At 51.9% G+C, this 27,898-nt stretch overlaps 2 protein-coding genes across 2 annotated transcripts in view; one reads left to right on the top strand and one right to left on the bottom strand.

Annotated features, from left to right (window-relative positions):
- LOC135282088 (BPI fold-containing family B member 4-like) overlaps nucleotides 1–24,140 on the top strand; it is a 37,574-nt gene extending 13,434 nt beyond the window's left edge. Inside the window, exons 3-18 of the mRNA XM_064391588.1 lie at nucleotides 16,432–16,558; nucleotides 17,639–17,750; nucleotides 18,036–18,864; nucleotides 19,189–19,290; nucleotides 19,400–19,522; nucleotides 19,894–19,957; nucleotides 20,404–20,464; nucleotides 20,827–20,906; nucleotides 21,504–21,713; nucleotides 21,827–21,880; nucleotides 21,959–22,129; nucleotides 22,521–22,588; nucleotides 22,880–22,922; nucleotides 23,308–23,371; nucleotides 23,494–23,570; nucleotides 23,807–24,140. Coding sequence (XP_064247658.1) covers nucleotides 17,654–17,750; nucleotides 18,036–18,864; nucleotides 19,189–19,290; nucleotides 19,400–19,522; nucleotides 19,894–19,957; nucleotides 20,404–20,464; nucleotides 20,827–20,906; nucleotides 21,504–21,713; nucleotides 21,827–21,880; nucleotides 21,959–22,129; nucleotides 22,521–22,588; nucleotides 22,880–22,922; nucleotides 23,308–23,371; nucleotides 23,494–23,570; nucleotides 23,807–23,881 — 2,118 coding nt within the window. The 5' untranslated portion in view covers nucleotides 16,432–16,558; nucleotides 17,639–17,653 and the 3' untranslated portion in view covers nucleotides 23,882–24,140. The remainder of the gene's footprint in view (nucleotides 1–16,431; nucleotides 16,559–17,638; nucleotides 17,751–18,035; nucleotides 18,865–19,188; nucleotides 19,291–19,399; nucleotides 19,523–19,893; nucleotides 19,958–20,403; nucleotides 20,465–20,826; nucleotides 20,907–21,503; nucleotides 21,714–21,826; nucleotides 21,881–21,958; nucleotides 22,130–22,520; nucleotides 22,589–22,879; nucleotides 22,923–23,307; nucleotides 23,372–23,493; nucleotides 23,571–23,806) is intronic.
- Nucleotides 1,440–9,459, bottom strand: BPIFB2 (BPI fold containing family B member 2). The gene is made up of 14 exons (XM_064391590.1): nucleotides 6,062–9,459; nucleotides 5,689–5,793; nucleotides 5,414–5,551; nucleotides 4,944–4,989; nucleotides 4,644–4,704; nucleotides 4,309–4,400; nucleotides 4,012–4,188; nucleotides 3,617–3,658; nucleotides 3,286–3,450; nucleotides 2,948–3,015; nucleotides 2,628–2,673; nucleotides 2,307–2,370; nucleotides 2,124–2,200; nucleotides 1,440–1,832 (listed from the first exon to the last, which is right to left on the bottom strand). Exons 1-14 carry the CDS (start codon nucleotides 6,481–6,483, stop codon nucleotides 1,764–1,766), a joined length of 1,572 nt encoding a protein of 523 aa, XP_064247660.1. The 5' UTR covers nucleotides 6,484–9,459; the 3' UTR covers nucleotides 1,440–1,763.
- Nucleotides 24,141–27,898: the final 3,758 nt, after the last annotated feature.

Here is a 27,898-nt window from a genome sequence, read left to right as displayed (position 1 = left end):
GAGAAGGGGCTTGTTCCCCATCTGGCTGGTGTGTGCTGCTCCATGTGCCAGCAGTGGGGGAAGCTGGGGGTCACCAGGCAGCTCCTCCTGCAAGACTGCCCAGGAAAGGGATGGGTTCTGTGTTTGCCAAGGGGGCTAATGCAAACAATTTTTTCAGCATTCCTTTTCCCTGGCTGTGCTGGGACTCTCAGTAAATGGGGTGTCTGGAGGAGAAACAGAACACCCTTGTTCTCCAGCATGAGGCAGCTCTAAGCTGTGGCTATTCCCAGGTGGGGCTGGCAGTCGTGGGTGCAGCTCCCGAGACTCCAGCCCTGCACTGGAGAGGCAAAGTCATGCAGTAAAACTTGGAGCCAGAATATTCCCTGCCAAAGAAATGCATCTTTTCACTACTGTAGCTTATTCCTTTTGGGAAGCTGGTTTAACATGTATTAGTCAAAGAGTAATGGTTGCAGCTCTACCAGGAAGCTTTTCTTCAGAGCTGTTCCTGCTATGGCCAACCTCAGGCATTAACATCATTAGTCAGGTCCCCACACTGGGCATATAAACCTTCAGGGTTCTTTACTCCTTGCAGTAAATCAACCTGGCTTGTTTTGTTTGCTTTTCCTATTTCTGAGCCTTTGAAATAGAAGGTTTTGAAGTGCTTTTCAGCAGCTAGAAATGATGGGTATAGTTGTAGCAAGTGAAAGCAGATGTAGATATAATCAATAAAGTTTTGTGGTTACGTGAAGCATCACCATGGGACAGCTGAGGTGGGAGCTGCATGGTCAGGGATGAGGATGCTCCTCCTGGGCTGCATGGTTAAGGATGAGGATGATCCTTCTGGGCTGCATGGTCAGGGGTGAGGATGCTCCTTCTGGGCTGCATGGTCAGGGACAAGGATTCTCCTCCTGGGCATCAGCACAGTCTCATGTTCTCCCTGTCTGGGGTAGATGCCCACAGCACCCAGTGATTGAGTGACTGGGGCAGCTTTTGAAGCTCTGTTATGACTCACCCTCCTCTTTTGGATGCCTGTGTCTGCTGTGGGTGTTTTTTTCTCCCTTTGTGTTCCTGAACAGCCAGGAGATGTGTTTGGTCAGTGGGAAGGAGCATCCCCATGCCAGCGGGCGCGGCGCCGGCGCAGTCGGAGGCCTGCAGTCACCTCTCATTCAGCATCTTCTCTGTGATGAGCTTCCTCAGAAGCAAAGTGTTGAAAATATAACTGCCTTCAGGTCTAAAATTAGAAACCATTCTGCAGACTGATTTCCTCCCCCTCCTCTTCTTTCTGACCCAGGAAACTCACCAGCTGTAATGTTCCCATAGTAACACGAGACATGGAGGAAAAGCAGATGAAAGATCTCTCCTTGTAGGGACTATGTTGTTCTGCAGCTGAGAGGCACAAGTCTGTTTTGCATCCTTGTAAATGAGTGGAATTAATTAAATGGAGGGTCTGGACATGATGGACAAAATTTATTTGTTTATAGGTACAAATTGTTGAGGGGGGAAAATGTCAATAGTCACACCAACAAATGCAGAATTAAAGAGAAATGTTTAATTAAAGAACAGAACGTTGTTACAATCCATTCTCTGTGCAACAAAACTACCAGGAGCAGGGCTGGAAGAGAAAGCTGCTAGTGCAACACCATTATTATCCAGAATATCAAACCATGATGTTTTAGTACATCAAGAAAGAAGACTTTCAACATTCCAAGCAATGGCAAACCACAGAGCACGATGTGAGAGTCAGCTGAATGATTCTGCCACTGTTCTACTCCAGACACCAAACTTCACTCCCAGGTTCTTGCCTCTGCAGCCCTTGCCTCTAGCTGCAGGTTGCAGGGGATCAAGACATAATCCTGAGTGAGGAAGGAAGGAAGGAAGGAGGACTGAGCATGGTGCCTGTGTGGCTCCATCAGCCCACACAGGGCTTCACCATCACCCCCACAGCTCCACTTTAACCCCACTGCCTGTGGTCATGGGGCTAGAGAGGGGCTGGGCCTATTTCAGGCAGTGGAACATAATCCTGCAAGTAACCAGGGCTGGACAACCAGGCTCTGATTTATTCTGGAGCTGGGAGGGTAGCATTGCTGCCAGGCTTCCTTTAAATCAAGCACAGCAGGGAGCAATTTCAATGTCTTATTTCTTACCTTGTGAATGGTGATGTTGACATCGGTGTAGGTGAAACTGGCGATGTGGGGCAGGAAAACCCCTTGTCTCAGGACCTCTGAAAGAAAGAAAGAAAGAGAGAGGGAAAGTTGCCAGCTGGGTGCTGCCTGGGTCCATGCTGAACTTCCCACATGGCAGCACTCGCAGAGCTCCCATCTCCTCACTGTTTATCTGGGCTGGCACCTCCTCACGGATCGTGGGCAGGAACAGCTCCTCCAGCAAGGCAGCCTGTGGGGGAAAGTCAGGCTCAGCTCATGGTGTGGGGCTAAAGCAGGAGCAGAGGGGCAGAGGGGTCCTGATGCTCACTGCACCTCTTCCCACCCCACAAGAGCTCAACTGTGCCTCCCACCAGGTGCAGCAAGCACCCAAAGTCAGTATTCCCATATTTCCCTGCTGGCACCCACTGCCCAGGATGGCTGGGGCAGCTGAGGGGCACCAGGCTCTTAGAGGATGGTACCAGGGTGGCCACAGCTGGAGGTACCTACCAGTATAGGACCCACGTCAGAGGTGGCCAGGCTGAGCTCGATATCCCTGGAAAACAAAGAGCAGCACAGGAGCTGCTGGGGCTGAGCTGTACTGAGCAGTTTCCCCAAACTCCTCATCTGGGCCTTTGTGGGAGTGTGGAAGCTGCAGTTCCCACTTTTCTCCCTAGCCATGTTTCCGGAATTTCACTGTCTCCCTGGGGAAGAAGCTACATCTGCAATGCCCAAACTCAAAAAGCTGAAGCCCTCCCCAGCCCACTTTGGCTCTCCTTTCCCTGCTGTGGGTGGGACGTGTCCCCCTGGGGCTCCTGCAGGGCCATTACTCTACGGCTGCCACAGAGATGATCATCCTGGTGTCGGCGACGCTGAGGTGGAGCCTGGCAGTCACATCCTGTGGGGGGAACAGAGGGCAGAATCAGCAAGGAAACAATCCCACTCGGGCTTTGTGGGGTGTGAGGAACCCATCCACGTGCTGCCTCTGCAGTGTGCTCCCTGCATCCTGCACGATGCCACACAGGCAAACACTGCTGGACCCCAGGAACACCGTGATGGAAAAGGCTGAGGCAGCCCTGCAAGGCTGCACTGGGGCTCAGAGGAAGGGGCAGTGCCTGGGGGCAGCACAGACACTCTCAGCACACGCTCCCCGAGCTCCCACACCCACCACGTTGACACTCAGGAAGCTCTGGAAGGGGGATGATCCCGCTCCGATGTGGGCAGTCAGGAAAAGCTGCACGATGGCTTTGTCTTCCTCCAGCACCACGTGAGGGGAGCTCCGGGTCACAGCCTGGAGCACCACTGGAAGGTCCTCTTGGAAGAGGGAGCCCATCTGCCGAGGGAGTGGGGTTGGTTCTGGGTTGTTTCAGGGTTGTTTCTGGGTTGTTTCTGGGTTGTTTCAGGCAGCCACCCCTGCACCCCCAGGGTGGGGAGGGCAGCTGGGGGACCCTGCCTGGGTTGGGGTTGTGCCTCTTGGGGTTCCAGGGTCAGCAACACACCTGAGTGATCCTCTCAGCCAAGGTGGCCGTGGTCAGCGAGCTCTGAAACACAAAGCACAGCTCGTGATCAGACCAAGGGGCTGCTGCAGGGCTCGTGTCCAGCCGTGCAGCCCCTCTGATGAGCCCCATCCCACCCTGGGTACGAGCAGGAGCCCTCCTCACACCAGCCCATGCCAGGAGCAGTGCAGGTTACTCCTCATGGCGAACTCTCTATGATCCATTAGACTAGGAACATTTTTAGGAGCTTGGGGGTGAGGGGGTGGGACTCCTGTAGGTGCTTGGACACACTCTCATTTCTGTGAAGGGCTTCTGGTTCCTCCATGACATTCCCAGGGCAGGGCTGTTCCTCCAAGTGTGTGTCTCCCCCTCCTTCCTCCCTCTCTTGTTCCACTCACCAGCAGACTCACGTTGAGGGCTCCAGACTCTTCCAAGGCAGAGAATAAGCTGGTGTAGAAGTGCTCAGAGAAGGCCAGGATGAGGTGGGAAGGGCTGGAGCTCGCTGGCTCGGGCATGCTGAAAGGCACAGGGCTGACTGGCAGAGGGACCACTGTCCCTGCCACTTGGAAAGTTGTCTGCAGGGACACAGGCAAAGAGAAAATGAATTTCAAGTGTCTCAGGGCTGTAGCACTTGGTGGTAGCAGCTCTTCCAAGGACTGGAGCTGGGCTGTAAGAACTGGAAAGTGAAGGCTTACTTGCAAAGAGATGATGATTCCCTGCTCGGAGTACATGGGGGCAGCCAGGGGCAGGTACTGGACTTGGCAGTTTGGTGTGATGGGGAATGGAGCTGCAAATGGAGCAGAGGGATGCTCAGGAAGAGGAGGGAAGGAGTGACAGGCTCTGGGAAGTGCCTGGGTTTCCAGAGTAAAAAAGACAGAGAAAGAGCTGGGCAGAGGGAGCAGGTCCCAGGGAGATGATGGCAGCAGAGCCTCTGCTACTGCAGGGTAGGAATTTGTCCCACCTCATCATCTGCTCCAAAATGCTCCTTGAACCCCTCAGTCCACAATGGGACTGAAAGCCAACTGCCCACCTGCCAGGGACATCAGCCGTTCGTTTGGGAGAAGCAGCAGTCTGGAGACTTCCAGGCAAATCTGTGGAATGAAGAACAAAAAGAAAAGAGAGGTGACAGATGAACATGGGGGTCTGATGGCACTGGGTGTCCCCAGAAAGCCTCTGAGGTGGCTGGTAGCAGGAGCCAGGGGACAATGGCAGTGTCCAGTGAGCACGGAGGTGTGGGGGAAATCTGGAAAAGCACCAGCTAGACATAAACTGCTCTAATTCTTACAGACCTGTACAACGCTCTCTTATGTCTTTACAAACTTTATCTTACTTTTTCAATGTCGATCTGCTTGTCCACATCAGAGCCCGAGGACTTGCTGGGTAAAAACAACAGAACAGAAGTTAAGAGAAAACCAGATCAGCCAAAGGTGGGTGAGTGTCTTTTATCTGACCCAAAAGGTATCGAGAGACAGAATTTCCTCTGTTTTCTATCAAGCTATGATTACAATTCAGAATCACAAACCACTGGAGAATTGCCACTGGACCTACATTAAAAGCATTCCAGATGCACAGCTCTAAAGGTACCACTCCCTTGTGACAGACTGAAACTCTCTTAAAATGGGGAAACCACCCCAAAAGTAGAGCAGAGCTCCTCCCATGAAGATAAAGTTTTAGTGTTGGCCTTTGTTAGCTTTGAGGGCAGTGAGCAAGTCTCAATCTAACTCCTAGAAACATTTGTGCCTCAGTTTCTTCTTTCACCCATTTCCTGAATCCCACAAGGAGGAAAACCGTGGGGCTGACCTGCCTGTCTCCTCGGTGCTCTGCACCTCCTCCAGGGTGGGTTTGCAGTCAGAGGTCACCAGCTCCAGGTTCCCTTCGGGGTTCATGTCCACGTGGAGGTCTGCCCGGATGGACAGCTTCATCTCCTTGGTGGCTGAGCTGTGGAGGAGAGGAGAGGGCTGGAGCTGGGGGGTGCTCCTGTCCACACTCCCCCCAGGCCACCCTTGCTCCTGCAAGTGCCCTGTGACTCCAGCCAGGAGCTTGGGTGGCTGCAGCCCGGCAGCCCTGGCACTCACGGGGCAGATGAGGTGCCAAGGTCCACCTCGATGCTCAGCCGCATCCCGGTGTCGGGGATAATGGTCAGGGAAAACTTGTCAACTTTGACAGAGATAATTTGGTTCCTGCTGGAGCAGAAAGGAAGGTGTTGGGAGACCAGCACAGACCCTGAGAAACCCCAAAAGTTCACAAGATCTGCACAGATAAATTCATGCTCTGAGAGCAGAGTGGGTTCTGCTGCTGCTGGACACCAACAAAGGAGCCAGGACCTCCTTTCTAAACCTCCTGGTCTGCCGGAGGATTTTTGTTCTCCCTGGCAAAGTGCCTTTTGTCACAATATTCAAACACCAGTGTGAGCCAGGGGTATGGCAGGGGCAAGAGAAGGCAACTCACCTACTTGGAGAGGTGGGAGATGGGGCTGGGGCTGGCGGGGCCATGAGGTCCCTCCTGAGGACCGACTCTGCGTGTGGCTTTGAAACCTCAGCAACTGTGAAACACAGCAGATGTTTTATGAGAGCCTCTGGAGCTTGTGTCCTGATGGACAGACTAAAACCCATTTCCATCCCTTGCTGACCCCCAGCAATGGGCAGGGGGTGAGGTGGGTAAGCTGAGCAGTGGCAGGAGATCGTGGTGCCAGTGTTTGGTGTTCCACCAGCAGAGAGGAAGGTGTCACTGCCTGCTGCTGGCAGGGGAGGTGTGGCTCTGCACTTACGGTATCTCAGTCCAGAGGGGCTGAGGATGCCCCCACAGTCGGGTGACCTGGTGGTGTGAGCTGGCACCAGCAGGCTCAGGAGGAGGCTCAGGGTGCGGAGCATCGCCGTGCAGGCACCTGGAGGACGAGGAGGAGAAAGAAGAGGAAGAGGAGGAGGGGGAGGAAGAGGGCACCCACAGCAGCCTGGTCAGAACAATGTGGCCCTTGTCTGGCCAAGGAGCCACAGATCTGCTCCTTGACTGGGGTTGTGGTTGGAGCTTGTCAGCTTTGGTGCAATAACAGCCCACAGCTCTCGTGTGGTGTCTCAAAAGCACTGACAGAAGGTTCAGCCTTGAAGAGCCTCTGCAATCTTGTGAGCTAGAACAGTGCCTGCAGCGATATCTCACTTACTGAGGAGCACAGAATGGCCACAACTGGTATAAATATAGCAAACAAACAGAAGCTAAAATTAATAGAGGAAGAAATGGAAGTTATGGAGGAGTTATAAAGTCAAATGAAAAGGTGAAAGTGTTATCTGTCTCTGAAAAACATTTGGGAATCATTTATAATGTCTGTAATGTTCCTACAATGTTATGAAAACAAGTAATTCAGAAAGTTTAACCTGCAGAAAACATACATGTTTATCTCAGTCTTTGCAGAAAGCATCATTCTGGTGAGTGCTGACCCTTATGGAGACACACAAAAGTAGGAGCAATGCCTGTATCAAGTTATTCAGTTTGCAAAAGCATCTTTACCTCTCCTGGCCGGTGTTCCCATTCTTCTGACTCAGTCTGTGCCTTGCCGTGGCCACACCGAGAAATTCTGTGGTTTTATATACCCTCCAACCAAAGCTGATGGGGCAGGAATTGGCAAAGAGGGCTGGGAACCAGGACACTGGGGGGACATTTTGTTTTTTTGTCCCATTTTTATTGTTTCCCCACCGAATTGATTACTTTGGCCGTTGACCTGGCGAGGTGAAGGATTGAACAGCAGGTCCTGGGGCAGCTTGTCTTCACTGTGGTGTTCCTGAGCAGCACAAAGAAAGGCCTCTGCTGGAGGGTGCCAAGAAATCAAACATTGTTAGAAAGCAAACGTGGATTTCTTTGCTCTGCAGCCACCCTTTCTGCTGAACCCCACAGGGACAGCAGTTCCATGTCCCCCTCTGCTATGGACACGCTGAGAGAGCTGGGGTTGTTCAGCCTGGAGAAGAGAAGGCTCCAGGGAGACCTTTGAGCCCCTTCCAGTGCCTAAAGGGGCTCCAAGAGAGCTGCAGAGGGACTTGTGACTGGGTCATGGAAGCCATGGCCACAGGACAAGTGGCAATGGCTTTAAACAGACAGAGTGCAGGGTTATGTTAGAGATTGGGAAGAAATTCTTCCCTGTGAGGGTGGTGAGGCCCTGGCACAGGGTGCCCAGAGAAGCTGTGGCTGCCCCAGCCCTGGAAATGTTCAAGGTCTGGATGGGACTTGGAAAAGTCTAGAGGAAGGAGTCCCTGCCCATGGCAGGGGTTTGGAACTGGATGAGCTTTAAGGTCCCTCACAACCCAGACTATTCCAGGATTCTATGAGAGGCTGCTGTGGTTTGTGTCACTCTCCTGGCTTGGGAGCTCAGGCCAGAAGGGATGAGATTTGAACACGACCTGAGGGAGATCCTGGCAATTTATTAAGAACATTCTCTGGCTCCATCAGAGCTGGATAAGCCTTTTGAAGGTAACAGAAGTGTTTCAGTTGGGTTCAGCGAGTTTTAGACCAGACAGAAGATCTGAAATGGCCCATGTGCAATAATCCCTTCCTCTCTTAAACCCATTCCCTAACAAAAGCCACCAGCAATACTTATTACAATTGGCTGAGAATATAGTCAGTGGCATCCACTCTCTTTCATATCTCCACAAACAGTGAAACCCTTCGTGGGAGGGAATAGGAGTTCCTCCCTTCCTGTGCTTGATGTCCATCATGTTCCCCTGGCTTCCTTTTGGCCTGGAGGACAGAGCATGGACCACTGCAAACACCACATCCACACACCCTGCATGGCCTGAGCAGCTCCCCTTTGTGTTCTGCCTTCCCCCCATCCTCCCCACGAGCTCAGCATGACCAGAGAGGGTTGAGCTGCCCATTTTGCTCTGACTGCCTTGGCAGTGGGGTGAGGTGTTCAGGGCTTGTTGAAACACCTGCAGCCCGGGCAGCAGCATTGTCCTTTGTGCCTCGGTGACGTCGGGTACCGGGCTCTGGGTCCAGGAGCATCTTGACACGTTCAGAGCCCTTGGCTCTCCCCAACATGGTGTTATTTCCCTGCTCAGCATGGCAGGGGAATGCCAAAAAAGCAGCATTCCAGCCACGCTGTGCATTTCCATCGAAGGCATCCTGGAGCAGTGTCAGGAGAAAATATGAAGATCGAGCAGCCTGCCAAGGGAGAGCAGGATTTACACTTCCACGCTGGTGTAGGCAGCCCATTGAGAGGCAAGAAATGTGCTCAGAAAAGTAAATCCATTGAGAAGGTTGTAACCCTCAGACAAGTCCCCTGTGGCCATGGGAGGTGTTTTGTGGGATCTGACTTTGGCAGGGGCATGGACACAGCCTAGGAAAGCCTCTGAGAAATGAGTGTTTGTTGCATTTTAGAGCAGCAATTTGCCCCTGTGGTTTCTTTTCCCAGTGCAGGTGATACCACCAGCTCTCCCTGAGACTGGGGGTTTTCTGGGGAGCATTATTATCTGTTCCAGCAGTGCAAGGGTTGAGGATAAGCTGCCACCACGGTGCTTAGAGGTGGATTTTCTCCTCCTGAAGAGCTGTTCTGGACCTGATGATGCCTGTGGAGGCTTAATTAGATGTCAACTCACAGCATAATGACTGATCAAGTTACTAGCACAAAAGTGTCTTTCTGGCATGATGTGCTCCTTGTCGGGAGTTATCCATAAATCTTACACTCCTGTTAGATAAGATGTAAATCTCCTTGTCTGGGCTTAGCAGCAGGCCACTGAGCACAGCTCTGGGAGGGAGGTAATGACGGATTAAACCTCATGACAAGTTTTATACAGAAATGAAGAGAGGAAATAAATTACTTTGTGCTGCATTACCTCACCCGGCTGAGCTCCCAGAGCTGGGTTCTGCTGGGTGGGGTACCCAGGACGGGATGGGGAGGACACAGTGGTGGCCAAAGGGACAGCAGCAGGATGGAGGAGGGTTCTGTGCAGCTGGTGGGATGTGTGGATGTCCCTTGGTGGAATTAGGACAGGGCTGGGGCTGAGGAGCCCATTCTCTGGGCAAAGCTCTTCCATTCTCACTCTAACCCTGCCTGAAATCAGTAAGAATATTATTGAGGTCACCACAATTTTCACTGGGTTATCCCCCAGCTCAGCCCATCAGTGTTTGCACACTGTTCCTCCCTCAGTGTTTGCACAACCCCAAGAACCTTTGGGGAGCTGCTCCTCCAAGAGTCACAATTACATGTGTGGCTCCAGGAGCAGAATTTGCCACTGCCCATCTTAGGTTTCTTCTTGCTCCCACTTCTGTCTGTACCACATAATTAAGGAGATGAGTTTTTTCCTTCAGACTTGATGCACAAGTCTCTTTGTTGGGAACTCTCATCTGGGACCCGAGACTGAGAGCTTACCCAGACTTTCAGATTTATCAGTGAAATTATTTATATTGGCAGATGTTGGAAACCCTCAGGGACCAGCTCACACAACAGTATCCTGTTTAATTCTTTTGGCCCTCGTCTTTCTCAGTCAGGTTTTATAGACTGACTGTTCCTTACCTCTCTGCAGAAGATCAGCAGGGGTCCTGGCTGTGCTGGGATGGGATATGTTAATAGAGATATTTTATATGATACTCTGCAACCCCTCACCCTCCAGCACAGGCTCCCCCCTGGGTCTGTGCTGAACTCCTCACATTCTGCAAATCCTCCAGCAGCCTCAGCTGCTCTAAATGGGAGTGATGTTCTGCAGAAAATGGCAGAGGAAGCTGTGAAAAAGAAGCCCAAGCCCAGGAAAGGCGTCTGGGGGTGAGTGATGAGCCGCAGCCTCGCGCTGCCAGCCCGGAACCGCGGACAGCAAATAAAACCGGGAGGCTGGGAAGTGTCAGCCCGCAGGCAGCCACCAATCACTCCCTGCTAACAAGTGGGATATTAAAGCTGGTGATTTTCTGCATGGTTGTGTCTACAAACACACAAAGAAACTGTAACTTAAAGGCAGCAAAGCGCCTCAGCTCCCGCCTCAGCACCGTCCAGGGCAGGTGTCATAGCTCTGCAGTGTCCCATGATGTCCCAACGCAACCCCCCAATTTCTGGGGGGTCAAAGCCAGCCTTCCATCCCCCAGATCCATGCTGGATGGGGGCATGGAGATGTTTTGAATGCCAAAAGAATTTTTTCCTAAATTAGACAGTGTGATTTTTCATTGGGAAAAACATATTTCTAAATTAGATTTAAATTGAAAGTTTGAACAAGAAGGGGGAGAAAAAAGTAGTGAGAATACCAGAAAGAGGTGACTTTGCTGTAAACAAAAATACTGGGCATCAGGCTCTGACTGTTCCCCTTCACCCAGCTCTTTTCTCTGTCTTTCCTTCAGGCTGAAGGTGAAAAGTTTCTGTGTCCTGGTGAACTTTGTGGTGTTCTCCCCTGGCTCAGGGCTCTTCATGGCTTAGTCCAAATGAGAAAAACTGGGAAAGGGTTAATGGGAGTCAATGCCCACGGGGAGCAGGGCTGGGGGATCTGGGGTCTCACTTGTCCCTGGGGTTTATCCTGTGCTGAGCAAACTTTGCTCTGAGCAGCTTTACAGAAGGAACACTGAAACCACTGAGGTTTACTGGTTGTAAACCTCATGGTCGGAGGGTGGCTGGGGCAGGACACCACGGGCACCCCGAGGTTCAGCCCCAGGAGCTCCCACACCCCCTTTGTCAGTGTTAGAACAACCCCCCCAGCAGGAAAATCCCAAAGGACACATTGCTGGTTTGCCAGGATTGGTAATTCCTCAGGGGCAGGTAGCAGCACTGTTAGAGGTTTCAGTCTTCAGGTTTGGATTTCTGCAGCACACAAATACTTTTTGCAGCTCTTTTTTCCCACTAAACAAAGATTTTATGGACAAAATCAGGCCAGCTCTAGTTGTGTTATTCCATGCAATGTGCATATTTGTCTGCCTCATACTCCCAGACTGTCAGAGCTTCTTTTAGGGATGTAAACCTTCAACTTCATTTAAAACCAGAAGATGGCATTCTTGAGAAAAGGTTTGCAAAGAGAGCAAACACATTTTATTATACACGAGGCAAATTTTGCTCTAATCCGTACCAGATCAATTTCTTTAGCGAGTGACTTTCCCACCTTTTGATCCTCAATAAATAATTACTGCTGGGTACATGAAGGCTCCGAGGGTGACATGTTCTCCCTGTCCAGTGTGCAACCCAAGTCGTGAGCAAGGTCCTTCACAGCAGCCTTCAGAAAGTGCTGCCAGCTCTGCTAAGTCCCATCCTCCTCCCATCCCTGTTTCCCAGATCATCTCCTCCTCCCTCTCCTCCTTCTCCTCCTCCACCTCCTCCGCCTCCTCCTTCTTCTCAGTGCACTGTAGCAGATTTCACAGTTTTGCCACACAAAGGAGCTTTCAGGCTGGTGAAAAGCAGCATTTCCAGCCATTCCTGGGTTTATGCAGCAAACGCACTGCTGGAAGTGCCCTTGTCCCAGCCTGGCGGGCAGGGATGTGAGCTGCCCTTGGGGATGAGCACTAGTTCCCAAAGGCTTGTCCAAGGGCAGACTTGCAGCCCCCCAACACGTCATAAAGTCAGTCCATGTCAGTCAGGTACCTGTGGGGATCTGGCCCTGCTCTTTGCTCATTTTAAGGCAGGTTTAATCCAGAATAACCCACTTCAGCCAGGGACAGGGGAAACTGAGGCAAGCCCTGGTTTGTGTAACCAGCAGTGGAGGCTCCTGATGTTTGTGGTCTGGCAGCCTCAAAGCTCTGCTCCCACCAGAAGTGCATTCTGAAAATGAGAATGTTATTTCAAGGAATAATATTTCAAAGAATAACAAATGATTAATCAGCCTCCTAAACTGTTTCCCCCCAAGCACAAACGCTCAGAAGTGATCCCTGAATCACATGTGCATTTGTGGGAGAGTTTTGGCCACCAGTAACTCCACTGGGTGTGTCACCTGTGGGATGGGAGCCTGGCACGCTTCTCCAGTCGCCAGGACTGTCAGGGGTTCTGCTGGGACAGTCACTTGCCAGCCTTTCCATTGCAGAGGGCCTGGAGGGGGAAGTGTTGGGCAGTGCCTGCAGCCAGGCTCTGTCTGCCCAGTCCTTCAGAGGCAGGAGGGATCTGCCTGCATGGACAGAGCCACAGCACGGGATGCAGACAGCTTCTCTGAGGCCTCCTGGAGCATTGCTCCTGTCCTCAGAATCAAACCTCCTTGCTATCACAGTTCTTTGCCTTTCTGAAATCTCCAAAAATCAACACATCTCCCTTAACTGTGCCTAAACCCATCTGAAATGGCAGCAAAATTCCCCACCTTGTAGCACCCATTTATCTACTTATCTCATGTGGGAATTATGCCAAAAGCAGAGACTAAACTAAAATACACAAAGCCAAGAATTCCCACCCTGCTGAGTTTCCCTCTGAGTATTCCCAAAATCCTCTGGTAGGCAGGGAAATGCTGGAGATGCTGGCAGTGCCCACCACAGCCAAGGAGTCTCTGACAGCGTCTCCTACTCATTTCAGGGGTGCTGTGTGCAGGGATCTGTCTGACCTGCTGGGCAGCACCTACATCATCACTGGGGACAAGGTAGGGACCCTGCCATCACTGGGGACAAGGTAGGGACCCTGCTGTGGTGGCTCTGCCATACCCTGGGCCAACCCTGGGCTTGGTGCCATTAGTCCATCACACACAAACACAGAATCAACTGTTAAATCCCACCCAGGTGCTTTTTGCTGTTAAATCCACAGAACATGCTGGTGCTGGACATGTTTGTCACTGAGACCTGAGGGATGGGCACTCTGTGGCTGCAGTCCCCAATCTCCAATGTGGCCAGGACTCAGGGGAATGGATGGGGGAGGGAGCAGCAGGGTGCTGGTGTTCCTGGGGTGTCTCTTCCTTTCTTTGGCTTTCCAGGAATTTTTGACTCCACAAACTGAAGTAAAAAGACCTCATGACCCCCTAGTGAGACTGTCCTGCTGTGCACTGTCAGATCCAGCTGGGCATGGCTGGGCAGAGGCTGTGTCCTGAAAGAGCTGATCCCTAAATAAATCACATTTGCATTGTCAGGATGCATCACCCACACCTCCCACAAGGTGGATTCAAGAATGTGACCCCCTGCTCCCAGGGTGCACACCCTGGAGGGGTGGGGAGTGTGCCCAGGGATTAGGACCCCAGCAGGAGTTAGGTTCAGGCTGGTGTTGGTATTTATCAGCTGCTTCACTGATATTGATCCTGAGTGTGTAACTCACTGACTCATGGATAATTTCTTGTCATTAGTAAGTCAATAAACAGTTTTGATCCTCATTTCATCGAGCTGACATGATTTGCACATCTTTTCCTGGTGACAGGAAGCTGGCACTGAACCGAGGATATCTTTGGAAAGATTGCTGTGTTTTTAGGAAATGACTCCCAGGAAAACCTGCTGGGGAGGCAGGCTCCAAAAACCCCGTGTGCTCTCCACAGGGATTTGTTCTGCATCATGAGTAAGGAATCATTCTCCTTGGGAGTCCTCAACAGCGAGGAAGGAGCTGTAAAACCAGCTCCCCACAAAATCTGGCGTTTGTGATGCCTCTCTTCATGTCACTGCAAGCATGGGCCAGATCTCCCTTATTGTTCTTGTGTTAGCTAACAAACAAATCAAAGAGTTTGAGCCTCAATCCTTTGAGCAGAGAAAAAAAATGAATCCAAATATCTCTCCACGGCTTTCCTAGAGAATTCAAGGCTGGGAATCTCAGAGAGCACCTAGTTAATTTTTCATGAAGCAGCTCTGCTGCTGAGCCACACTGTCCCTGGTACTGGTGACCTGGGGTGGACGTGCAGCCTTGTCCAGCGCTGTTCCCTGGAGCCCTACACGGACCCAGAGGCCCTGATCCCTCAGCAGCAGGGATGTACCAGCCTCTCAGTGGTCCCAGAGGGATGGCAGGGCAAACCTTGGTTTCCTCAGGCAGACAGGCCATGTGTGAATGATGCCATCAACGGGAGAGCAGAGCAGATCCACCTCATTTTCCAGCCATAGCTAGGACGTTTCCCCCAGCCGGCTCTGGCTGGAGCCTGCTGATGTCAAGGTCTGACTCTTCTTGGGAGTACGTGCCCTCACTGTTTGCCTGACAGCTTCATTTCAGGTGATCCAAGCACAGGGAACTGAGGCAAACATGTCTGTTCACACCAGTCCTATTCTTCTCCCTCTGACCAAATCCGTTCTGGTTTCTGTCCTCACTCAGTAATTTGGCTCTGTGCTCTTGGGGCTTTGAAAGTCACTTTAGCGAGACCTGGACATCACCATGTCATTCTCTTTATGGGAATCTGCTTCGGTTTTTCCAAAATATCCAATGGTCAGAGACCTCTGCATTCAGCAGCCACTGGGGAGAGGCCAAGATACTGTCATGCCTGAAAGGTCACTGCACGGGAGCTGTTCCCAGAGCTGCCACCCTGCCCCTTCCCTGTGCACTGACCAGTATCGGGGCTGTCTTCGTGGTAATTCAGGTTTTGGACAGTGGCTCCTGGACCATGAAGCAGTTCAGGATAAATGATAACTTAATGCCATCTTGTTAACACCCTCGTCCATCTTATCAAAGGTCATGATCTCACCATGACAGCTGGGCTTTGTGCTCCAGAGGTCCTGGCTGCTCAGGTTGCAGGGAGAGTGACAACTCCTTCAGTGCTTTGATATCTTTGCCTCCATTTCCTTGGCCTTTAACGAAGGTATTTTTTCAAAGCTGGAAATAATGTGTGTCCAAAGCTGGCTAATCTGCTGGAAATATTTATTTCCAAGTTTACAGAAAGTATTAACACTGAGCAAGCAATTTTTCTGGATTATTTTTCAGCAGAGCTGGGGAGCAGCCATTGCCATCCACTCCTGCCAGTGAGCACATCAGGGAGTGAAGAGCTCACCCCAGTCCCCTCAGCTGGTTCATTCTCCCTTCAGCACAGACAGCTTTTGCTGTGCTTGTTGGGATGTGCCCCATGCATGGGAACCACATCCCACATCCCAGTTTGGTCTGGAGTCCATGGAGGAAGGTTTCCTTTCCCTGCCCCAAAGAGCTGCTGCAGTGTCTCTGTGTCTCCTGGGCAGCAATCAGGACATGGGCCTGGACAGAGCTGCACGGAGGAGGCAGAAGAACCTGGGCAGCTGCAGCACATCTGTTGCATGGGGTGGTGTGCCCACAGTGGGATTAACAATCCTTCAGAACTTCAGAAAGACCCCAAACCAACAAGTTCTGGCCTGGGAGCTTCCAGGTCAATGGCATCAGCCTCTCAACAGAGTCTTCCAACCTCCAGCCCTCTGGAGCATCTGAGGAGGGGTGATGGACTTGGAAGCAATTCCATGCCAGTTAGATAAGGCAACATTTCCCAGTTAGATGGTGTCTCTCCAAAGAGTCACCTAACAGGGTATCTGCTAGGCTGTGACATCTGATCAGGCTGTAGGAAAGTTGGATGGCAATGCTGGGCATGTCCTGGAGGCCTGGACAGGGAATACCTGGCTATTACTGTCTCCACAGTCTGTCTTTACATGGAAAAAGTGCTGCCTGGTCCTTCATTTATCATAACATGTGGCACATCCCCACACAGGGGCTTACTGCTCAGCACTGCAGCCCTGACAACTGCAGAAGGAAGAGCAGCCAGGGGTGGCCAGTGTTCTGACACATTTTTCAGTCAGAACATCAATTTTATTCAGAAGGAAAAAAGAAAGAAAGGTATTTTATCAGGGCATGAGATCTCAGCCACGTCCGCATCGAGGCAGGATGAAAGGATGATGTACCACACCAGGCACCCAGGGCCGGCTCAGTCTGTACCTACCGCTCGTTGCTCAATGATTTACCTAACTCCTAATATCTCCAAGGAAATATTTGCAGTGGAAGTCACCAGAAACAAGACCTTGTTTGTTTTGCTCCCCACCAGTTATTTTGGATGTCCCAAATGACATCAGCTGCCTTTTTTTCCTGCTGAGAAGCTCTATATATGAAGACCTTGGATCCCGGTGATCTTCAGAAGACAGGGACATTGGCTGGAGAGAGAACTTGGTCAGGTAAGAGCAAACTTATTCCTCAAAAAGTGTTCTCCTTGCTTCTGCCTCTGCAAACCCTCAGTGTTCCTTTGGGAGCGTTGGCCTTTTAACAAAAATTGTTATTCTTGCCTGCTGCCTGCCTGAATTATGCTCTGAGAAGCAAATGGTGCCTTTCAGTGCAAGTTTCTCCAGAAGAGATGTGCGTGTTCATTGGATTTGCAGTCCTTGCAGAAGAAAGGGTATTTCAGGGTTTTCATAAACAATTATCACTTCAATTATCTTTGGTATAACTCGATTATCTGCCATAGATTTCTAGCTAAGGTGAATTAGACCTCTCACACTTGTTTTGATCCCTTTTTGATGAGTTATTTACATTTAAATAGATTTGGAGCAATGAAGTTCATTTTGGTTCTTTAAAAAAGAAAAATAATCTACTTCAAGTTGTAGGTCCCACAGAAATATTTCAATGACATTGAAATGCTAAAGTTTACTTTCTCTTTCTTACAATTCTATCAGGTGTTTCCATACAGAGAGAAGCCTCAGAATCTGATGTTTGTGCAGAAATCATGACATTCACCCTGGAGGTTCTTTCCTTGCTCGATACATTCCTGTATTTGTACTCTGCAGATGTTGTTGCTTTTCTTCTACAGAAAATCATGTTGTCAGAAATGTCTTGTTTTCCCATCCTGTGGCATGCAGGATGTGTTTCTTGGAGAAATCCCCATCCAGGATGGATGAATCCCAAATCACACAGCTCAGTCATGCCATTGCTCACCAGCACTGAGGGGGTCACAGCAGGAGCATCCCAACAACCCTTTGCTCTCCCCTTGGCTGCTCTGGCCATCGGTCTTTGGAGTGACTGGTGTTCACACTCTGGTTCCTCTGGCAGGAAAGAGCCACCAGGAGTGTCACTGTCCATCATCACCAGTCATGAGGAGGCAGGAGAGATGCCAGCAGCTTCCTCCCTGATTTTGTCTTCTCTGACAGGCATTCCTTCCTTCTCCTTCCTCCCTCCTTTCTCCTCCCTCCCTTCTCTTTCCTCCCTCCATGGGCTGGTGCTCGCTCTCGCAGCACTGCACTCATGGCTATCACTTCCCACAGTTATCAGGACCAAAGATGTCGGTGTTGTGGACTGTTGTCCTGCTCAACAGCCTGCTGATCCCTTCACAAGGATTTATAATCCCCTTATCGGTTGCCAGACCAGATACAAATGGTAAGTGTATGTAAGAAACAGGATTTATCCTTCTTTTGAGGCCAGTTCTGCTTTTTTTGTCTCTTGACCATAGTCAGAAAATCAGAAGCTGGTGCACATCTGCCCAGCAATAGTAGCAATGTAAGAAATTTGCATTTATAAAGCACTTTGGAGATGGCACTTCAGTTACTTTACAGAGGCTGGTGCCACCATCTCTTTTGTATGAAGAGGGAGAGGGGAGGGGAGGGAAAAGCCAGGCTGGAACACCTTGTGTAGCTCACAGTGACCTCTGATTCTGTTCTTCAGGTTTTAAAGATTCAGCAGCCAAAGGTGTTCCCCAGAGAGCTTCAGGTGGTCTCCTTGGTGGCAATCTGCTTGGTGGTCTCCTTGGCAAGCATGGAGTTGCTGGAAGTCTCCTGGGAAAAGAAGGCGCTGTCAGCAGTCTCCTTGGCCCAGATGGTCCCGTGGGCAGTCTTCTTGGCCGAAATGGTCCTGTAGGCAGTCTCCTTGGCCCAGATGGTCCTGTAGGCAGTCTCCTTGGCCCAGATGGTCCTGTAGGCAGTCTCCTTGGCCAAAATGGTCCCGTAGGCAGTCTCCTTGGCCCAGATGGTCCTGTAGGCAGTCTCCTTGGCCAAAATGGTCCTGTAGGCAGTCTCCTTGGCCCAGATGGTCCTGTAGGCAGTCTCCTTGGCCAAAATGGTCCCGTAGGCAGTCTCCTTGGCCCAGATGGTCCTGTAGGCAGTCTCCTTGGCCAAAATGGTCCTGTAGGCAGTCTTCTTGGCCCAGATGGTCCTGTAGGCAATCTCCTTGGCCAAGATGGTCTCCTTGGTGGCCTCCTTGGAGAAAATGGTGCTGTTGGAGGTCTCCTTGGTGGAAATGGTCTCCTTGGTGGAAATGGTCTCCTAGGTGGTCTCCTTGGCCAAGATGGTGTAGTTGGTGGTCTCCTTAGCCAAGATGGCATCCTCGGTGGTCTCCTTGGCAAAGATGGTGTTATTGATGGTCTCCTTGGCAAAGATGGCCTTGTTGACACTCTCCTTGACACGGTCCTTGAGCTTCTCATAGGAAAAAATGGTCTCCTTGGCAAAAACGGTCTCGTTGGCAGACTCCTTGGCAGAAATGGTGAAGAACTCATTGGGTGAGTGCGAGTGGGAGATGGTGACCCTGAGCAGCCTGGTCTGTCTGAGCCATGCTGGGGAATTCTGGAGCCTGCACACACAGGGCTCCCTCCCTCCTCTCCTGGGGTGGGCTCATAAATGTGGGTTCATCTGTTGGGAGTTTCTGCCTCTGCCTGGCATCCCAGGGTGCCTTGTATGTGCCACAGGCTGCTCCTGGCTGGTGGGGATGCCTGATGACCCAGGGGGAAGAGGACCCCAAAGCACAGCTGCAGTGCTGGGGGCTGAGGGGACAGGGCTGTGCAAATGTGCTGTTCACTGCCTTTTTCCTTGTTGCAACCATCCAGACTGAGAATTGTGAACAACACCCTGCCCAAAATCAGTCTGCGCTCCCTGCCGGGCTTTGGGCACCAGGTGGACTTCAACACACAGCTGCTGGTAGAGAGCAGGTAGGGCCTGTCCATCAGGGGCATGGCTTGGGGCAGGGGGGCACCATCTCTTTGGAAAGAAGATGGTCAGCAAGTGTCCTGAGCTGCCTGCTGTGCTTCCCCTGGGCAGCGTGCCGGGCCAGCCCCTCTGCCAGCTGGTGGAGGTAGATGCGACCATACTGGTGCAGGACACGTGGACACCTCAGCAGAGGGCTCTGAACTGCAAGACTGTTGACATAAACGTCCATGTGAGGTATGAACCAGATGTGAGGGAACACCTGTGTGAGGGGGTGGCCCGTGGCTCCTGTGGCAGTGGGACACCTTGGTGCTGTTGGTCACTGATGGCAGTGCCTTTCTGCTTGGTGCCTTGAGGGTGATCCAGCTGTTGGGCTCAGACGGGAACTGTTGACTTTTTTCTAAAATTTTGGCTAAGAAAAGAACATTTCTGGGTGTGGGGAACCTGGCACTGGGCAGGATTCAGAGGGCTTGGGAATGGTGATATTTCAGCACTGAGTAAGGACAATGCAAGCAAGGCCTCATGTTTCTCTTGTGTGTTGTGTGAAGTCCCCTTACTTTCCAGCATTAATCTTTGTCACTTGCTATTTCCTATTTTCCTGTTACCAGACCCAGAGTGCCAGTTCTGGAAGAGCCTTTGAATCGCCTGCTCAGCAATGTCCTGCAGGATCTGGTGAGTCTGCAGAGCCACCTCTATGCACAGTGCTGGGTGGGCAGGCAGCAGGGCAGGGCAGGCAGCAGGGCAGGGCAGGCAGAAGGCCAGGCTGCCCATGGATGTGGATATTTGCACAGCTGTGAGCTCAGTGGGGCGGTCAGCCTCTCCTCCTGCTGAAAGGCACCAGCACCATCACCTGTGCCAGGCTTGCTGGCAAACAGATTTCCGAGCCAGGCGTTGGTTTAGCAGCCACTGACCAAGGTGAGACCCACGCTGGCTCAGAGGGGCTGTGCACCCATGCCATGCTGAGTCCTGTGTGATGGGATGTGCCCCCCAGCACTGCCTGCAGCAGCTCTGCCCACATGTGCAGCCAGCAGTGCCTGCTGTCACTGGCTGTGTTGGTGCCATGTCACCCAGTGGTGCAGTGGGTCCCAGGACCCTCTCACTCCCCTCTGCTTCCCCAGGGCTGCAACATCATCAACGCCAGGCTCAAGGTGTTGAGCTCCCTGCTCGGCTCCAGGAACCGTAAGTTGACACCTCCTGTTCCCCTCCTCCCTGTGACATCCTGCCCTTAGCATTGCTTGGCTTTTTACATTAGGCAAATACAAATATTTTAGTAATTTTCTAAAACCACAACTCCCAGCTCAAACCCAACATTCAGCTTCCCTGCCCCAGCAGCAGCAGCCAGCTCTTCTAGCAGAGCCCCACCACAGGAACTGTTCCTTTTAGAAACAATTTTTTGCTGCAAACTATTGTTTTCCAGTGGCTTTTCTAGCTGGGAATGCTGTGAATGGGGCCTGTGCTGGTTCCAGTAACTCCTGGGACCAGGGGATTTGGGAGAATCCCTTGCCATTGCAGCTGAAGGGCTTTCTTCCCTGTGTTCACAGAGGTGCTCCCACTTGGGGCTCTGGGGGACCTGCCCTCCTTCTCCATCCTCAGTGCTGACGCCATCCAGATGGATCTGAATGTAAGTACCACTGTGTTCCCTGGTCCCAAAACCTTTGGCTTTGATTCATTGGAACGTGGTAGATGTTTATCAAAGGCTGCTCACATTTCAGCTGCCTTCAGGCACTTGCTCACAGGAAGGTTCTGATGAGTCTGCTCCAGCCACATCCCTGCTATTGCCACTGCTGGGTCTCTACTTTATTTTTTTACCTGCTAATCTTTGATGGCGGCATGATCAAGAGTGGCTTGATGCTACTTAATTAAGAATAATTGCAGCACTCTCACAGTTTTTAATCAGAAAAGTTTAATTTCATACAGGAGCAGCAGTCACTGCTCACAGGCATGTTCTGTTTATAAGTGGTTTGTCAAAGTTTGGTAATTGACAGGGACCAGAATCATGCATAAAATATCAGCAATGTGTCTTTCCAATCAGGATATGTGGCAGTGTTTCAGTGGGGAAGGTGCAGCAGATGCAGCCCTTGCCTGTGCCAGAGCAGCCTGGAGCAGCCCTGCCATCATTTAACGCTGACAAACCTCGTGAGAGCCTCTTCACGAGGCCCAAGGCGGGCAGGGTGCCCAGTGCAGTCCCCTGAGCCCCTCCCTGCTCTGTCCCCTGCAGCTCCTCTCTGAGAGTGCCAGGGATGGCACGAAGACCCCCGGGCAGGGAGTGCCCCTCACTGCCAGCCTGCAGCTGGCCACCGGCCGCCCTCCGCGCCTCAGCCTCCCCCAGGACACCCTCAGCGCCCTGCTGGAGCAGGCCCAGGGCCAGGCCGCCCTCAACCTCACCATCACCAGCCTGACGGGCAGCAATTCCCCCCTGCAAGGCCAGGTTGGTGTCCTGCTTGCCCACCTTTGCCTGCCGGTGTTTGTGGGGTCCGGCTGCGCCCGTGTGGGCTTTGCCAGCCCCTCCCAGCAGCCATGTCACCGGTGCTGTCCCCACAGGCTCCCCAGAGCAGCTCGCTGACCGTGTCCGCCCTTTTCCCGTTCATCCCCCAGGTCAGTCACCCTCTCCACGTGCATTGACTCCAACCCCTCACTCACCCACCCCTGCCCTGACCTCCTCTGTCCCTGCAGCTCAGCCGGGCCCTCCCTGGCTCCCTGCCCCTGGAGCTGCGTGTCCGAGTAAGCAAGGAGCCAGTGGTGACTGTGAGGGATGGAAGAGCCACTGTCACCCTCAAAGCCACTATTGATGTCGCCAGCCCTGCCCTGCAGAACCCCCAGGGGCTCCTGTTCTCCGTTGATGCGGTGAGTGAGCTCCTGGGGGATGAGATGCCCCAGTAACAGGGCGCTGGCTGAGGCTGGATCACTGCTGGCATCCCCTTGGCGTGCCCTGCCCTTGGCCCTGCAGCGTTTGTACTTTTGTGTTTACTGCATCATCAAAACGGTGATGCCCAGTCCTTTAAACAAGCTCATAACCAAGCATAAAGCGTAAGTGAAATGTTTCAGGAAAAACACAAAATAAAGACAGGAAGGCGAACCCTGGGGAGAGAGATACATGATGCCATCTGTCACAGAAATGTGCCTTCTCGGCACAGACAAGTGTTTTTTCTCAGAATGGGTAATTTACAAACACACTTTTCAGTCTTGGGAGCTGTGCAGGGGAATAACCTCATTTCTTTCATTGTTCCATTTTCAGGACATCGTTCTGAGCATCACCCCATCAGTCTCTGATGGCAAACTGCAAACCTCCCTGGCTCTTGACAGGTAGAGCCCAGCTCTGTGGGTGGGGGGGCTCTGCCTGGGGACAAATGGGGCTGTGGGGGACAGTGATGTAGACATGGTAAAGATGTCAATGGCTGCTGGAGCTTCCTGCCTCCCCCCAGCCCCAACCTCAGACCAACTGCATGGTTGACATGATGAGAGAATTGTAAAAAAGTTGTTCTAATTTTAAAATCTTGTGTCTTTATGAAAGTGAAAAAACTTCCAGACCGAGAAAGGGCCTGGAGGAGGCTGCACCAACACACCCCAACCCTTCCTTGTTTTTATCTTTTGTAGCATCAACCTGACACGGCTCCCCGCCAGCCTTGACGCTCCCAGCGTAAGTGCATGCACTGGGCTGAGGTGCTGCAGTGAGTGATGCAATGGCCAGAGGCTCTGTGTGGGGGAGGAAATCCACAAGCTAATTCTTCACTTTTCATCCTTCTACGTCTCTTGGCAGAGGGCAATTTCCCTCTGCCCTGCAGATCCCCTGTGCTCTACAGCAGTGACACTTGGGTGTATCCCCTCACTTGGGGGTGCTGGGAATGGGGGAGGAATAATTAAAAAATAAATTACCCAAAGAGTGTATCCACCCTCAGTTCTGGGAGTGTTTCACTGAAGGAAGCTTCCTAGTTCTTGTATTTCATGGTAAACTGAGTAGAACTCAACTGATAACCCTGACATGGCCCCACAACCATTGCTCTGACACATCCTCTTCCCTGCAGGCCTCCATGCTGGCAGAATGGCTCAAGAAGGTCCTCACAGCTGTATATGTACCTTCTGTTCAAGGTATGGGGGTCAGGTCCCCCTCCTCATCTCAGATTCAGCTGGATTTGGGGCTCTCCCCCTCCCCGTGCTGCCTTCATTCCGGGTTTCATCCCTGTGATGAGATTCTTACCCTGTTTTTGCAGATGCTTTGCGTGTGTCGATCCCACTGCCCAACGTCCTCAACGCCAGCCTCAGGAATGCTGAAGTCGACATCACTGATGTAAGGGTTGAGTTTTCCCACTGTGCTGTGTCCTGGGGAGTGGGAATGTGCCCACCCAGGGCTGGGACATGCAGATCCCACAGCCCCACACCACCCTGGCCAACTTCATTTCCCATGGGCTGCTCCCAGTTTCCCTCTGCTGGTTTTCCACAGGAAAAGCTCACCTGGCATACAGCAAAAAGCTGGTGGAAGTCTGAATGAGAAAACTGAGCTGTTTTTTGCTCTGCTTCTTCCAGGTGGACGAGTTTTCTGGCCAGAACACTCTAGAAAAATCCTGCTCGAGAGGAACCTCCATGCTGTTCCCTTTCTGAGGCAGCACATGCCCCCCAATCCTGCTCTGCCCCACTCTCTCCCTGTTCCTTTCTCTCTAGTGCTGCTCTGTGCTGTGCTGTGGCCTGAGCAGGAGTGGCAGCAGCCTCTGGCCAGCATCATGTGGGAAAGCTGCTCGGCTGGTGGATGTTTGGGGGCTCCTGTGGCCACTTTTAAGATCCATAGCCAGGAGGCAGAGCTCTTAGGCACAAAGGCTGCTCTCCTATTGCTCCTTAAATAAAATCTCTCACTGTCACAGTATTTTCCTCTCTGGATATTTATTTATATGAGTTTCTGGCTCCCCACAGCTGTTTACCTGCTCCGTGCCCCTGTGCCACATGGCACACAGATGGGTGGGGAGGCTGTGCCTTCAGAGGATAAACTGGGACCTACAGAGAGCATTTCTGAAGCTCAGCCTGTGGCACCAGGTGTGAAACAGCCTCTCAGAGGGGCACTGGGTTGGGTGCACGTGGGTGCCCTGCTGCAGCCCATCTCTCATGCCTGCCTGGTGGCTTGTGATGCAGCATTGGCACAGCTCCTGCTGATCTCTCCCTCTCCTTTGGAACCCTCTGGAGCAGCTCCTGCTGGCAGCAGGTCCCACATGGAGCCTGCTGGTGCTGGTTGTGCAAGGCTCTGTCCAGAGCCAGGCACAGATAACGTGAGCACACACTCCATGGGGATTTAATTAGGTGTGTATTATCCCCTTCTTGTGTAAGACACACCAGGCTGTCAAAAAAAGCACATTTGATCTCACAAAGGTATTAAGTGTTGAGGGCACCAGAACAAAGGTGCCCTTGTGGCCAGGAGGGGCCGTGGAGGTGTCCCAGCACAGGGGTTTTTTGGAGGAAACACCATCTGCTGGGAAGGAGCTGGCAGCTGCAGGATGGGTGGGACAAGCCTCAGGAACCACTTCTCGAGGTTCCTTGAGCACTAAAGTAGACAAAAGCCTCCCCACACATTCGCTGGAAAGTTAAAAACTTCCCCTGGTGTGGTAACGTGTGTGCCAGCCCGTGGGCAGGTGTCAGCAGGGATTTCTGTGGAAGGAGCTGATTTCCCAACACGGCTCTCTCAGCTCAGTGCAGCCTCACGTGCTGCAGCCACACACTTTTCTCACACACTTTTCTCACACACTTTTCCTTCCCTTTTTTCCCTGGGCTCTTGGGAGCAGTGCTGCCTGGTGCTGTCCAGTAACCTGCTGCTCAATGCTTTTCTCTGGTTCACAAGTCATTATTTATAGTGGAATATATGAAACTCACAAATGGTGTTTTGTACCCTCAATCCACTAGCCAGCTTTGGAAATTCAAGCACCTTTCCACTTTTCCTGCAGCATCTTCACTATAGAAGGATCTGCTGTGTGGGTTAAAGCAGAGCTGCCCATGGGCAAGGTCTCACTTCAGGAGGAGCTGAGCAAAGCCAGCCTTGAAATTCAGGATAAGGTCAGGTAAAGAAAAATAGTTCAAAAAGTGGTACAAGGTACTGTGAGCTTTGTTTTACCCCCAAACCTTATGATACATTCCAGTGAACCAAGAAAAAAATGGGAATAAATACAACAATAGTAGGAATGAAGTAATTCCAATTTATATTTAGTGACTAGTCTGAAAAATCAGAAAATAGGTCATTATAGCAAAATGAAAACCCTTTTCTGAAAATCCATTCATTTAACATGGAAGTTTAAGGAGGTTTTGTGTCCTGATATCCTTTTGAAGCTCTGGTTATTTTTATCATTATAAGGTTAAAAAGGGGCCATTTTACTAAGAAAGGCCAGTGTGAGTCACTGATATGATTTCAGCCTTAATTTGCACAACTCACCTGAGGGTGAGGTGGGTTCAGGCTGGGCTGTAAAGGAGTAAATTAAAGGAGTAAAGTAAAGGAATAAAGTAAAGGAGTTCTGAGTGATGGTGGGTCACCAGTGCCACTCTGGAAGACAGGGATCACTGGGGGTCCTTTGGGATCACTGGGGGTCCTTTGGGACCCTCATGCCAGCACCAAGATCAGCCAGAAAAGGCAGGGGAATTGCATAGGGAAGGGGGAGAGCCCTTGTGAGCAAACCTCCCCCTCCAAACTGAGTGGTTTTGTTTATGCAATTAAAATTTCAACTGGCCAGGCTCTTGGAAGGAGGAAGCTCTGGAAGCCCTGCAGGTTTGCAGGGCACAGGAGGCTCCTGGGGCTGCAGGGAAGGGCAGAGGAGGCTCCTGGGGCTGCAGGGAAGGGCAGAGGAGGCTCCTGGGGCTGCAGGGAAGGGCAGAGGAGGCAGTGCTGGAGCCTTTGCCCTCAGAGGGTGCACAGACTGCGCGCTGCCCAGCCGCCGCTCCGGTCTCAGCCCATCCCTGGGCTGTGCTTCAAACCCAGCAGAAGCAGAAGAAAAAACAAGGCAAAAGAACCAAGCCTCTGATAAAATTAGAAAGTAACTTAAACAGAGAAATAAATGAGAAAATTCGTGTCTTTTGGCATTTCTGGTCTCTGACTCCCCCAGCCCTGAGCATGGCTGTGTGCCAGTGGTGCAGCCCAGCTGTGCTTGGAGCTGTCACTCGCAGTGTCCCTCTTGCTGGCACTGGAGATGGCACTGCCCAGGTGTCCCTGCAGCTCCTGCCTGGCACGGTGCTTACCTCAGCCCCCACCCTCGAGTGCCCTCAACGGCAAGAGGTGGGTCAGGCTGGGGTGGGTGCTGTGGCTCCTTGGTGGCATTAAAATCAGACTCCTGAGAGGGTGAGTGATGGGGGTGTCCCCTGCTGGCCTGAGCCACCTGGCCATCAAGTTCTGCCAGCCCCAACCCATGCCCTGCGAAAGACAAATGTACCAGGGCATTTCCCTGTCACAGCTCTCCCTCCCACCGTGCCTGGAGGTGACAGCCACTCACAGCCGTGTCACAGGGCCAGTGGTGCTGGTCCCTGTGCACCCCTCACACAGCCACAGGGAGTGGTGTGATGTCCCAGAGATCTCGGGGCACAATTCTGTCCCGTGTGCCACGTTCAGACGTTTTTTTAATGGACCTGGTATGCGGGTCTTGTGAGACATGAGCACGTAGTGTAGGAACCACTCAGCCTGAGATTTTCTCTGCTCATTTGAGGAGACTATACACTAGCAGATAAAAGGCAGCAATAAATTTCCCATCGGCTATTTTGGGATGCAAATTACAGTTATCTCATGCAAAATCCAAGCAGAAACGATTCACTCTGCTGCTGCAATTGCCTTGCTCCGGGAGGTCTGTGCTCCACGCTATTCACAGGGAATTGTTTAACAAGACCCATTTACTTTGCAGCAGGTTGTTTTCATGGTGCTCCTTTATTTTTCCACAGCCTGCTCCCAATTGTGAATAATTTATTGGCAAGTGTCCTGAACAGACTTCTTCCTAATCTGGTAAGTCGGAAAAATAAAACATTCCAGGAAGGAGCAGTGAGTCTGAAAAGATGTGGTGCAGCTCCCAGTGGCATCACTGGTGCCTGGAGCAGGAGCAGAACCACTGTCCAGGGCTGCTGCATGCACCCAGTACCTTGGGATCAGTGGCAGACACATTCCATGGCTCCACCAGCTTGGGAGAAGCTTCTCCTTCCTTCCCCATGCGAGGTCAGCCCAAATGCTGAGAGTTCCTAATGATGTCCTGGACTGGGCTATGGACTCATGGAATCTCTCCTCCTCCTGAAAGCCTCAGGGTGTTTCCAGCCATCCCCCTTGGGCTCCTGGGTCTCTTCCCTTCTTTGAGGAAAATTCACAGGGCCAGACCCAGAGCAGGGCTACCCTTCCAGGTGCCCAGTGCTCCCATGCCCAGGGAGAGCCTGGCAAAGCCAAGCAGGGCTGTGTGTCCTTCCCTGGCTCTGAACGTGGGTTCCCACTGACCTTCCCCAACTCTTGCAGCTCTGCCAGTGCTCAGCATTGCCCTGGGACTGGTCAGTGACCAGCTGGGACTCCTGAACTGTGAGCACACAGTGGGTCCCACGCCTTGTCCTGCTTTGTGCTGTGTCACCCACTCCAGCTGAGGGAGGACTGGGACACCTTTCTCTCCCCTTCTCCACCCTGCCCCA

This window comes from Passer domesticus, chromosome 16 (genome assembly GCF_036417665.1).
Source record: "Passer domesticus isolate bPasDom1 chromosome 16, bPasDom1.hap1, whole genome shotgun sequence".
NCBI classification, from domain to species: Eukaryota; Metazoa; Chordata; class Aves; order Passeriformes; family Passeridae; genus Passer; species Passer domesticus.
This window is presented reverse-complemented; position numbering and strand designations above follow the sequence as displayed.

Coding starts and splice junctions, on each gene's coding strand:
- BPIFB2 (XM_064391590.1), bottom strand. CDS start 6,483: ATGCTCCGCACCCTGAGCCTCCTCCTGAGCCTGCTGGTGCCAGCTCAC. Junction 4,990..5,413: donor AGCACCGAGGAGACAGGCAG/GTCAGCCCCACG, acceptor GTTTTTACCCAG/CAAGTCCTCGGGCTCTGATG. Junction 4,705..4,943: donor AGCAGATCGACATTGAAAAA/GTAAGATAAAGT, acceptor TTCATTCCACAG/ATTTGCCTGGAAGTCTCCAG.